The 12774-nt window shown below is 37.7% G+C and overlaps 1 protein-coding gene across 1 annotated transcript in view; it reads right to left on the bottom strand.

Annotated features, from left to right (window-relative positions):
• Positions 1-289: 289 nt before the first annotated feature.
• The window catches only part of LOC140145259 (acyl-protein thioesterase 1-like), a gene marked incomplete at its 3' end in the record, with an annotated part of 98792 nt that continues 86307 nt past the window's right edge, over positions 290-12774 (bottom strand). Inside the window, exons 4-6 of the mRNA XM_072167026.1 lie at positions 11789-11820; positions 3221-3286; positions 290-408 (exon numbers count right to left, since the gene is read on the bottom strand). Of these exons, the coding sequence (XP_072023127.1) occupies positions 290-408; positions 3221-3286; positions 11789-11820 (217 nt within the window). The remainder of the gene's footprint in view (positions 409-3220; positions 3287-11788; positions 11821-12774) is intronic.

The raw sequence follows: 12774 nt of genomic DNA on the forward strand, positions 1-12774 counted from the left end.
TTTAATGGGGTCTTTGGGTGAGAGCCAAAAGAAGCCTCGAAAATCAGTGATAGATGACTCGTTGCTGTTCAGATGGAAATATTAGGGTCTAGGTCTTTGGGTGACAGATCTAATGGAAAAATATGGGGCTTTTGGGTGACAGTGATGGTGAAAAAGAATAGCCCTACATCCGCGTTCCACCCGAAGTGGGAATGCCCCCCCCCCCCCCGGATTTCAGCACATCATATCATAGCTCCCATTTTTATTGAGATATAACAGTATATGATGTGGGCTGACAATATGTACTTACGGTCATCTGAAGCCCCTGTAATCCCAGCTTCATCTTGTGCACTATCGAATGAAAGACTTTTGATGTCAAACCAGGAATTCATCTTCATTCCGCCATTTAATGTTACTGGTATCTGTTTTCTGTTACGAACCAAAGAAAAGAAAAGCTTAGCATGAAAGTTCATCTGTATTGGTAATCCATATTTAGAAAGATTTTAGCTCTTGATTTCAATACAAAAATATCTACCTCTGTAATTTTCAGCTATTACTACTACAGCCTTTTTGTGCAGCCAAAAAATATTTACTTCCGTAATTTTTAGCTGTTATTACTACAGCCAACGGACAAAACCAAGAGAAAGAACTGGTCCGGTGTATAGGATTCGATGCCAGGGGCAGACCACAAGAGGAACCTGCCAAGAATCATACATCGGAGAGACTGAACATTCTCTCAAAAAAGACCAGATTTCTTGAACATAGACGTCCCAGCACCACTTCGTCTGAACTTTCCAAACACATCCGGGCCATCACGTTGACCTGAATTTTGGATAGGGATTAGGGAACCCCGTTGTTAAGGAAGCCATCCGCATCAGGGCCAACCAACCATATCTGAACAAGGATGTAGGGCGCTACAAGTCACCAAAGGTCTATGACCCGATTAATCGATGTTGCGACCAGCAAAGTACGCATATATACATTACTAACAAACTTGAGGTGAACCAAATTATATAGCAATGGCAGCGTGCGATTATAAAATCACTAGTGAACAAACGCTTATCAAACGTAAGGCTTGGTTGCGATTTTTATTGATCAGATATAAGCAATCATTATTTGGATAAGCGATTGAAATTTTGTCACAATAGAGGTTGTGCATGAAATTATTGATTGCCTCCAAACAGAGGATTTGAAACGGTGTCCTTCACTGTAATCATGGCGCAGTGCAGTCCATTCAATCAAATATTGTCATCAACCTATTTGATTTAGTGCATTTGTTATGAGACGAACTGTTGCGGTAGATTGCAATCATGATTTTGTTGAATGCATTTGAGTAATCCACCATATTTACGGTATGCTACATCATATGCACAACCTCTATAAAACCCTATATGTTATTTGGGATTCTAACACTTCTTCCATTACAAGATTGATATTAGTCCCGCCTGCAGTTGGCCTGTAGTTGGCTGGTACTGTGCAGTACCAGGGAGTGTTGTACTGTGCAGTACCAGGGAGTGTAGAAGCAGTGCAGTACCACTGCTGGTGGGGCCTGTGCAGTAGCAGCATTGGTAATACTTTGTGTGCACCATAGTGATGATGTACCTGTGCAGGCGGTCGCAATATGAATCTTGTAGTGATACCTGTGCACTAATAAGCCCTTTCGCAATTTTGGAAAATTGCAACTCGCATGCTCAGACATCGTCACACAGTTCTTCGACAAGAGATAAACAGAACCAATCTCCCGCATTGACGGCCGTGTGAATGAACTGCGACTCAAAGGAATCCCCAGTGATTTTTCTTGTCTTTTACAAGATTAGTCATTTGAAACAATCACAATCAATACTTTGTTAGTATATGCAAGTATTGAGAAGACATCTGGACCAGAGAATGTGAAAAACACAAGTAGGTAGCATTTTTTTAAAAGTACGAAGTTCACTCCCATTGAAATATACTGCACAAGTCACCGTATTTATCTCCAATTATTTTCATGGATATTACCCACAATGCACTCTGTTCTGAAATTGCAAAAGGGCTTATACCATGTTTAAGCAGTCAAGTTAGCTCAATCGCACACTGCCATTGCTATCATTTGGTTCACCTCAAGTTTGGTAGTGATATATGTGCGTACTTCGCTGGCCACAACATCGAATCGCACACGTAAAGTTAATCACGTAGAGTGTACATGCCCGTGTAATAAGGGCGATTTCCTGGCACATTTGCAGCGCAATCGCTAAAAAGCACCGATGTCACTACTGATCAGGTTTAATGGTCAAAGTAGCTATTTCGAAACATTGCAGACAAGCAATTCTAGCTGCCGTTTGCATTATTACAATGATGAAATACAAAAAGCCCAAGTAATTATCAAGGTATGGGTTATAATGAACAGCGGAAATCAACATCTTACAATGTGCTGCACAAGGAATTTGTTTCACATGGCTTTCAACTTCATTTCACATAATAGCAGAGAGTCCATGTGATCAAGGGGAATGAGTCATATGTCAGCAATTTTCAATTGGAAGTTTTGTACATCATATTCTGGCAGTTTACCAATGCTATATTCTGATGCAAACCCCATCAAAATTGGACATTAGGTTACCAAGTTATGAGCAATTTATCAATGGCTAAAAACAATATAAAACAAAAGAATTTGAACACTGTTTTTGCCAATATCTCAAAAACAATATTTGCGACATCCGACTCATTCCCCTTGATCCAAGAGAATTGCATCTAATATTGAAAATATTCAATTTCAATGACAATTATTTTTATTCCTTTGAGGGGATCACTCAGTGCCTTTAAGCACCCGGGTGCTAATTAGGTCAAATGCGCTATTCCAGTTAAAATCCACACACCCGCTCTGGAAGGCATTATCTTAATCTCCCACACAGGGGTGTAGATTTCGAATGGAATCACCCATTCAGGTAACCTCATTTGAAATTCACACTCCCTGTGTGGGAGATGAAGGTGGCGTCTTCCATAGGGGGTGTATGGATTTCAACTGGAGTTGCCTGCAAGCACCCGGGTGCTAATTAGGTCAAATGCGCTATTCCAGTTGAAATCCATACACCCCCTATGGAAGACATAACCTTAATCTTCCACACAGTGAGCATAGATTTCAAATAAGAGTCACCCATTCAGGTAACCTCATTTGAAATTCACACTCCCTGTGTGGGACATTAAGGTCATGCCTTCCACAGGGGTGTATGGATTTCAACTGGAATAGCCCGATAATGATACTCACGCTGTAGGACAGACATATTTTATATGTGGTGCTTTAATCTCGTTCATCTGTTGTCCCCAACCATGCCTGCAAATGAGATAAAAGGGTTGACATTTACGTTAATTATCAGTCATAATTACAGCTTTATCACACATCAGTCATACACACACAGACATGACACCTTAAGTGTCCGCTAATTGCTTGCAATCCATCAAAAACACATGACATAATTTATATGATGTGTCTTTCAGGCTGCGATCACATAGAAGTATACAGTATTCGCTATACGAAATACGCTCATTCGATGTACACTTCCCATCATACTCGCTTCTGTCATATTGGTCATGTGCGGCTTGTTGCATTCATTTTGTTCTGTTGGCTTAAGGCCTATAGCATGATGGGTGTTTGATGAGGTTCAGCTAACATTTCCTTGTACAGAGCATGTGCTGGTAATGGGGTCTTTTGGTGACAGCGATGGTGAAAAAGGGGGTCTTTATAGCCTGGTCTTTGGGCAACAAAGCATGTGCTGGTAATGGGATCTTTGGTTGACAGCGATGGTGAAAAAGGGGGTCTCCCTACATACGCGTCACCTCCAAAGTGGGAGTGCCCCCCCCCCCCGGATTTCAGCACATCACATCAAAGCTCCCATTGGGCGCCCATTCCTTTTTTAAAGGAACTTTTATTTTAAAAAAACCTAGACTAAATGTGACATGATCTGGTCCATGGGGCCGAAGGAGGCATTTTTTGAAAATTGAGTTACTACAATCATTACAATATACTTATAGTATGCTATCATTTACTGAAAAACCAAAGGTCTAGCATACTTGGTTCTAAAGCTATGAAGTTTTTTGATGTCTATTTTCTTATGTATTTTATCATTTTTTTACTCCATATTTTTACCTTTATCTCAGTTTCAAATTTGCCGCCTTTGGCCCCCGTGGACCAGATCGTGTCACATATTATGTTTATATGTAAATATGCTATATTTTTTTTATATTGTATATTATTGTTTTGTCATTCATAAGCCAGAATTGTCTGGTCTCTATGTGAGAGTGTGATGTTAATAAAGATTTTAAACTAAACTAAATGTTGTGCATTTATTCTCAGCCATCTGAGAGCTGCACAGTATTGGAAGGAAGGAAGGAAATGTATACCATAGTTTTATAGCAAATATACCTGTAGCAAAAGAGAATCCTGCATTAGGGAAAAAAATACCATAAATATCATCTAAAAAATTTGTGAAAATCTGATTTTGTTTTCCTCTAGCCCAGCTCATCTCATACCTGCCTTGTTATAATGTAATCAGATCTACCATTGCCTCTCAGCCAGGCAAATGATGCTACTCAACCACAAAATTAACATGCTTAAATCAAAGCTAAAGAGAGCTTTCATTTCCTACTCTGTCTTTGCCCGAAAAAAGATAAGATCCCAGGCTAGAATTTGGAGGTACAAGTGTTCGTTGGCATATCCAGGGCTGCTTGAGAGTGTCATTGTACTATGGGCTATTCCACTTAAAATCCACACTACCCCTGTGGAAGATTTAGCTAAAGTCTTCCACAGAGGGAGTATTAGTTTCAAATAGAATAGACAGTTGGGTTAACTTCCATTTGAAATACTCACTCCAGTTGTGGAAGATATAGGTAAAGCCATAATACAGAGGGAGTATTGGTTTCAAAATGTTGAACTTTGAACAATTACATTTGAAAAACATACTACCCCTGTGGTAGATATTTCCAAAATCTTCCACAGGGGGAGTGTGGATTTCACCCAGAATAGCCCACTGTACTATACAATTTCACGGAATGAGAATTTTTCAACAACTGAAATCTGTAAAACAAAATAAAAAGTAAAATTTTGAGGCTCAAGTGTTCTTTGGCATATCTAGGGCTGCTTGAGAGTGTCATTTTAAATACAATTTCACAGAATGAGAATTTTTCCCAAACTGAAATCTGTAAAACAAAATAATAGCTAAAATTCTGAGGCTTAAGTGTTCTTTGGCATATATATGTGGGGCTGTTTGCTGAGAGTATCATTGTAGTAGTCAATTTCACAGAATAAGAATTTTTTCCCCCAGCAACTGAAATCTGTTAAACGAAATAATAATGTATCGATATCAAGAACATATCATATTCAGAGCGACAAATCTGCAGCTCCAGGGGCTAAATGCACTAGGAGTTATTATACCTTGTAGCAAGCTGCCATTAGATATTCACAAAAACAAAGGACATATATTTTTTGTTTTGGGAAAAAAATGTAAATCCATGTTAAAGGAACACTACGGCAATACAACATTATGCCTTATATTTTAGACTATATTAAAAAAATCCTTTGTCTCAAAGCTCCCGCGCGCGTTAGTAAAACCTTGCGCAATAGGTAAATACAGAGGTGTAAGCGAGGTAACGATCCACTCCCTGAAAAACATGCGAGCCAAAGGCGAGCACCTCGCCAAATTTCCGGAAGTGCACGGGGCTTGTCCGGGGAATAGGCTGCAGGGTATCACCCCCCTCAAAAAAAAAAATTTTTGTTTGCTCTTTTTATGACGAATTATCATCATCCAATCCCGGAAATTTTTTTTTTACATTTCCGGAATTTTTTTTATTTTGGCCACATTTCCAGAATTCCGGGAATTTCCGGAAGACTTACACCTCTGTAAATATAAAGTTTAAAAAAAAAATTATTTCTGGAATACCTCAACATATAGGCCTACTTAATTTCCTCAGAACACAGGCATGAGAATTGCTTTTTTTTAACTGCCTAAAACAGACTGAAAATTAAAACAAGTAAATTTGGACAACAAAACTGCCTGAATTCAGACAAAAGCCTGAAAATTCTCATGCCTGGGAACAACTTTACGACATACAATTTGGAGGTACACTTTAATGAATAAAAGCCTACTTTTTCCACTTTGAATACAATATAAAACTTGGTCATGGGATTCCAATTTTTGTAATTTTCTGACAATGCCGACAAATAAAATATTAAATGTTTTTTTAATGACAAGGGAAACTTTCCTCAGTCTTCTCTTGTCTGCATGCAGGCACTATGATGTTATGTCTGACTGTTTCAAGCATCATCGATACTTTTATATCTAGCCTATCATGTACTTTTATTTTTCCATTTTCTCGAAACAGTTTCATGTTCAGGGGCACAAAATTTGACAGCTACTTGAAGTATTCTCATTTGTTTGAAGATGTTTTAGTACCAGACATTTTTTTGTTGAAGATGTATTAAGGGATGGGGTATGAAGATTTGGACAGTATTTATTGTGGGACATAGGAGCACATCAGACATATCGAATTGCATTTCGTTTTTCAAATGCCCCTTTTATGCCTATTAATCTTCATCTTTCTGTGCCCTTGTTTTTCTTGCTTCATGGTCGATCCTTCATGTAATTATTTTGTGTAAGCTTCACTAACTCATCCATATTAAATATATTTCTGTCAACATCTTTTTTTAAATATTCTTAAGATGATACCACATATGAATAAAATCTGAAATCCTAGTTATTATATTTTGTGAGCTATGTTATAAATACATGTATTCTTTTCATTTTAAGATACATTTTGTAAATTTTCGGGGCTATTCCAGTTGAAATCTATACACTCCTATGGTAAACATGACCTTAATATTCCAAACACGGTGTGAAATTCTAATGGAGTCGCCCCAATCAGGTAACCTCATTTCAGATTCACACCCCCTGTGTGGAAGGTTAAGGTCATGTCTTCCATATGAGGTGTAAGGATTTCAACTGGAATAGCCCATAATGGCAACAGAAAACAAACACAAATCAATTTAAAAAGTGATTAGAAATTTTGATTAAAAAATTATGAACAAAAGTAATAAAAAGATGACTAAATTTTAATCCACAAAACATCCACTGATTTGTTGTTGTATTTGCCAGTTGAAATCGTAGCTAATATAGTGGTAAAATACAATTAATAAAGTTGTCATTTTAGCGGCTTGACACAATATTTGCAAAATGGCATGCTCGTTGCAGGGATTTGTTTACAAATGATGGACCAGAACATTATTAATATTCACTCGATGCATTTATGCCTCACAGTTAGAGGAGAGCTGCGGAATGATTAATTGGTTAAAGGGATGTTTAGTTATTGGAAATTATTTGATCATTTCCTTTTGGTTTATGGTTGTGTGTCTTGAGCTCGCCACCAAAAAAAGGTGGCGACGTTACATTTTGCCAAAGTCGACTCAAAACAAATGATGATATCTCTGTCAAGCAAGAAGGTATTTGTCATGCTTGTGGTCTCATTTTATTGCTAAATAAAATGCACTTTCAACCCTGTAAAAAGAAATACTTGAACCTTTTTAATACTTAGTTGGTAATAAGCAATGCATTAAGTGACCCATTTTTTATCAAAATCTTTTTTATTCCACCCTGTATAACTTGCAGGTCACCCTGTATAATGAGTTGAAATGTATATATTTGAATTGCTTATGCCTTCAGCTTTCCAAAAATGTATACTTTTGCTAGTTTAGGGTTGATGATTGTCGAGATAATCTAATTAGAAACCCAGTTGGTGTAAAAATTCATAATATTTGTCATGTAACACTAAGGGCGGTGAGTTCAGGACACACGGCCTTATATTCAGTGGATGGATACATGGTTTTACAACCTGAGCAAAATGGAAATCTCTTGAGGTACGTTCATATCCACTTCACCCATGGCACTACTATCTTTCTTACAGTGCCATTGATTGGTTAATTTCATGTGATATCATCCAATCAAAACAGATCTTTTACATCTATTAGCAATTTTTAGCTCCATCCCCTTCAGAGTTCAGCCCTACTGAATATCTTAATTCTTCCCATTATCTCTATTGAGTAGCTCAAAAGATGTATAATTATAAAGTAGGATACAAGACTAATATGTGACACGATCTGGTCCATAGGGGCCAATGGAGGCATTTTTGAAAATTGAGTTACTGTAATTATTACATTACACATACAATAGACTATCATTAACTGAAAACACCAAAGGTCTAGCATATCTATTTTCATATGTATTCTATTGTTTTTGACTCCATATTTTTGCCTTTATCTCAGTTTCAAATTTGCCGCCTTTGGCCCCATGGACCAGATCATGTCACATATTACAGAAAATAGATGCACTCCCCCTCAAAGAGAGAGAGAAGTTAAGATTTCTGGACTTTTGTCCAGCCATGATTGTTGGAAATCCACTAAAGTGTCCAAAGGCAAAAACATTCCAACAGCAAAATAACTCAAAATCAGAAATCCTCAATTTGAGAGCTTGTTTTGGACATCTCTCATCATGATGAATTCATTTTCAAGCTTTTTCAGTAACATTGGCAACTGGAATTCTAGTTGTTTTCAGAAAGCAAACTTGGAAATCCTGGAGACGTTCTTGTATGGGAAAGTATTTATCTTATCTGGGGTGCACTAATTTTCTCGAATATCCTGTTATATAGGCCTATACTTCTATTAGAGTCTGATAATTGGGCTGGTAATACAAATGGAGTTAACCCCGTGGAAAAATTTGCATGACAATACCAGGAGTGAAAGAATACCCTATACGAGACAGGTCTGTGATCAAATATTAGACTTCTGGAGCCATACATTATGCAGTGGCGGTGCCAGGGGGCACCCAGTCAGAACTCTTGCCCCCCCCCCCTCCCCCTGTTGCCCTCCCCCAGTAAAAACCCAAAATTATGAAAATTGTCCACTTTTTGCAGCAATTTTGAGCAAAATTTTTTGATTTTTCCCCCAATTTCCCCCCCCCCAATTCCTAGTGCCGCCACTGACATTTATGCTGATTTAATACCCTATATTGCATGATTTTTGGCATTCGGTGAGAGCAAAATGTAAAAAATATGGGGTCATTGGGTGAGAACCGAAAAAGTGTCACAGAAACCGCGAAAATCGAATTTTTAGTTCTAAATGGCTTTAAATTTTTTTTTTTTTTTAAATAAGTAACAAAATCAGTGATAAATGAAAGTTGCTATTCAAATTGAACTTGTAAGGGTCTTTGGGTGACAGATCAAATGGAAAAATAGGGCGTCTTCGGATGACAGAGCCGGGACAGAGCATGTGTTCGTAAAATATGGGGTCTTTGGGTGACAGCGATGCTGAAAAAGGGGGTCTTAACAGCCCTACATATGCGTCACCTCCAAAGTTGAAGTGCCCCCGGCTGGTGTCCTTTTTTTATCAAGCTTGGTTACCCAACCAGTATACACACAAACCACCTTTCATACAACTGGAAATATATTGGCCACATAAATTCAATTTTTTCTTCTTCCGATCACAAAATCAACATTGCAAGTCATGCAAGATGGCAAAACATTTAATATGTGACCACAAGATTGAAATCACATTGCACAATGCATATATCATCAATGCAAACAAATTCAAAACAACTTAATAACCAATTTGTATCACTTTGAGTACGGTAATTGGATAATCATGATACAGTGGATAATAACGGACAAGGACAAAAAGAAAGATTGAACCTTTGGGTCATTTTCCAGCAAAAACCAAGAATCATGATATTTTGCATATATCATAACCTATACACATGGTAACTTTTTTTGGAAAACCCTACAGTGCCTTGTTAGCAGAATATAATTATAATAGAGACATGTCTAATTCTGTACAGGGGGATGACACTCTATTCACATGGTTTCTTTTCCAACGCTAAAAGATTACGAATTTTGGTGGTTTGTAAATGAAAAGTGTCCGCACTATCGATTGATTACGTAACTGTTATGAATAATTTATTAGTTTTTCAATGCAATCGCCTCGACCCATTAATACATATTATCTGTATTTATCAAAGTACTTGGAATAGCAATCTGGTGAGTTCACTGAACTACGCCCAAATACTGATGGAGTTTTAATGGCGCTAATCCTCTCCATACACAGATGAACAAATACAATAGGAGAAGGTCAACACATATGACCTCCTATATGACATGTTATATGAGATGTACAACAACCTGAATATCATAAAGATCAGTGTTCGTTTGTGCATATGAACTGCATATTTACAATACTAAATATTACTCGTTATATATTATGTCAAATATTGGTATTATGACAACACGGTATATACATTGTATATAAAACGACTAATAGATCCTACTATCATGGCGTCCAGGTCATTGGTTCATCATATCCCGTATGTTTCTTAAAATTCATTCATATTTGAGACAAATTTCTGTGCCCATTTTATAGGCGTACAGGTGGATCCGGTTTTTTGTCATTTTCATTTCTTTTTGATGAAAGAATTAAGGTTTTCCACTGCACGGAGGCCACTATGTGATACTAATTTAATGCTATTTGTAAATGAATGCGGATTCCCGGTTGTTGTTTTTCCACAGTGTGCCAACTGTCCACCCATCCAGACAACATCATCACATAATAAAACGTCTGTATTTTTACGATGAGTAAATATTAAACTGAACTTTGCCTTGGAACATTGTGTATGACGGTGTAAGATTTTGTGGGCGCCCTCAACATTATTATCCTCTTTGTATCCGTAAATGACATGGCATAGACTGTGTGAATTCTATGAAGACTAGGGGCCTACTTATACATGGGGTCATATCCATGGACACAAGTAACGATAATTGACAACACGATACGCGACTGTATTTAGGGAGGCTAACCACTAATAATTAATAATGCCGGGTAGGGCCTACTCCTGGGCGACTCGTGTGGGCAAGGACGCTTAGGACGGTGACCAAATGAGTCTCAAATTTCACCGGGCAGGGGCACTCAAGTATGATAATGTAGGCCTATACGCATGTGTGGCCAACTTTTTTAAACACCCCCTAAAACGAGTTTTACCCTACCAGCAAATTTAGGATCAATAGGCCTAAGCTAACTTAATACACTAAAGGAAGTTTTGGATGAGAAAACTGACATTTTGATGAGAAACGGCCAAAATGGTGAGAATTTAAATTTTCTCATTCTTTTGGATGAGAAACTTCCTGGTGTGTGTGTCAATCATTATTGTCTTATTAAAATCCGGGACTTTGGTTGACCTGTGCTAGACTCCAGCACATGTTAATGACGCAAAGACAGTTGTGGTAACACCATGGTCACAGACCTGCAAAAAAGCTCAAAAACAGATAGTAATGAAACCAGTTTTTATTTTCCTTGCTCTAGCGAGTTCACAGAGAAGGTGTTTCTAGTACAATGCAGCGTCGGACTCTAGCTGAGAGCGTAGCCTGAGTCCAAACGGACTCCAAGAAGGGCTCTCCATACACAAATGAACAAACACAAAGGAAAGTTGTCTCCTCCGTGACCAGCTTGATTTCGATGGAGCGAAACCAAATTGGCTGCAGAGGAGACGGGTAATTTTGCCATGCAAATGAGGTGAGTGCCCTCTCAAGAATAACTACTCTCTGTTCTGTATGCCTTTTCAAAACATGTGCATGTTTATTTTACAGCAGGTGAAATTAAAAGAAGGGCAACTTATCAAATTTCTGTGATTTCTGACATTTTTTATAAATTACACCCACGGCATGTGTCTTGTGAACAAGTACCCACTTTTAGTCCCGGCTTTTTTAGAGTACAATTTTTTGCTGGATTTCCTACACAGATACTTACCCAGTGTCACCAAGTCCATGTAGGAAGAACACCTGGAGAAAAATATAAATAAGACAAAACTAAATAAGTTTGAAACATACTTGAATTTCTTCACTTGGAACCTTGGAAGAACACAGGTGGAGAGAAAAATATAAATAGTATATTTTTGTTTGTTTGTTTGTTTGTTTGTTTTTTATTTGGCAAGATCATAAGAATACAAAAACAAATTATAGAGACAGAAAAATCATTACAACCAAATTAGTTTGAAATATATTTTAATATCTTCACTCGCCCTCAATTTGGTTACAAAACTCATTTTCCGCAACTTGAGGACACGTTTTGAGCTATAATTGCTGAATGGATGTTATTGACCCAAGGTATTAGAAATGAGATCATGAACAGAGACGAAGGGGCACATAATCTTTAGTCACAAATACGATCCTCTTCTGGGCATTAGTGCACCCTCTGTTGGTGTACCAGAAATTGGATCATCAAACATTACTCTGAAGATTGCAATTGCCCAAGATGGTCGAAACTGTCGAGTCATTAAATAGTTTTTGATTTTTACAAGATGACATGTATATTATGATAAAACAACAACAACAACAACAACAACAACAACAACAACAACACAATGGAATAAAAAACAAACAAAAAACAACAGGCTTTGAGTTTTGAGGCGTGTGAGTACGATCACACTCCTCCGCACTCCTTAAATGATCATAAGGAGGGTGATTTATCACACTCCTTAATCTTCAAGCTTACATCACCTTTAAAGATGAAGCCCCACTTTTGGTCTAAGTTCCTTTGGGAATTAGTCAAGGTTAAAATGTATCCATGTATATTCAGTTCTGTCTGTCATCAAAGTAACAGGTGTAAGTCAGTTCTTCTGTGGAGAACTGGCCAAGCGGGGCTTCCTGTTTAAGCGTAATCACACTCCTCATTCACAAAATAGCACTCCTCACAAGTTTTTTAAAAACTCAAAGCCTGAAACAACAACTATGGAA

The sequence above is a fragment of the Amphiura filiformis genome, unplaced genomic scaffold, assembly GCF_039555335.1.
Source record: "Amphiura filiformis unplaced genomic scaffold, Afil_fr2py scaffold_186, whole genome shotgun sequence".
Taxonomy (NCBI): domain Eukaryota; kingdom Metazoa; phylum Echinodermata; class Ophiuroidea; order Amphilepidida; family Amphiuridae; genus Amphiura; species Amphiura filiformis.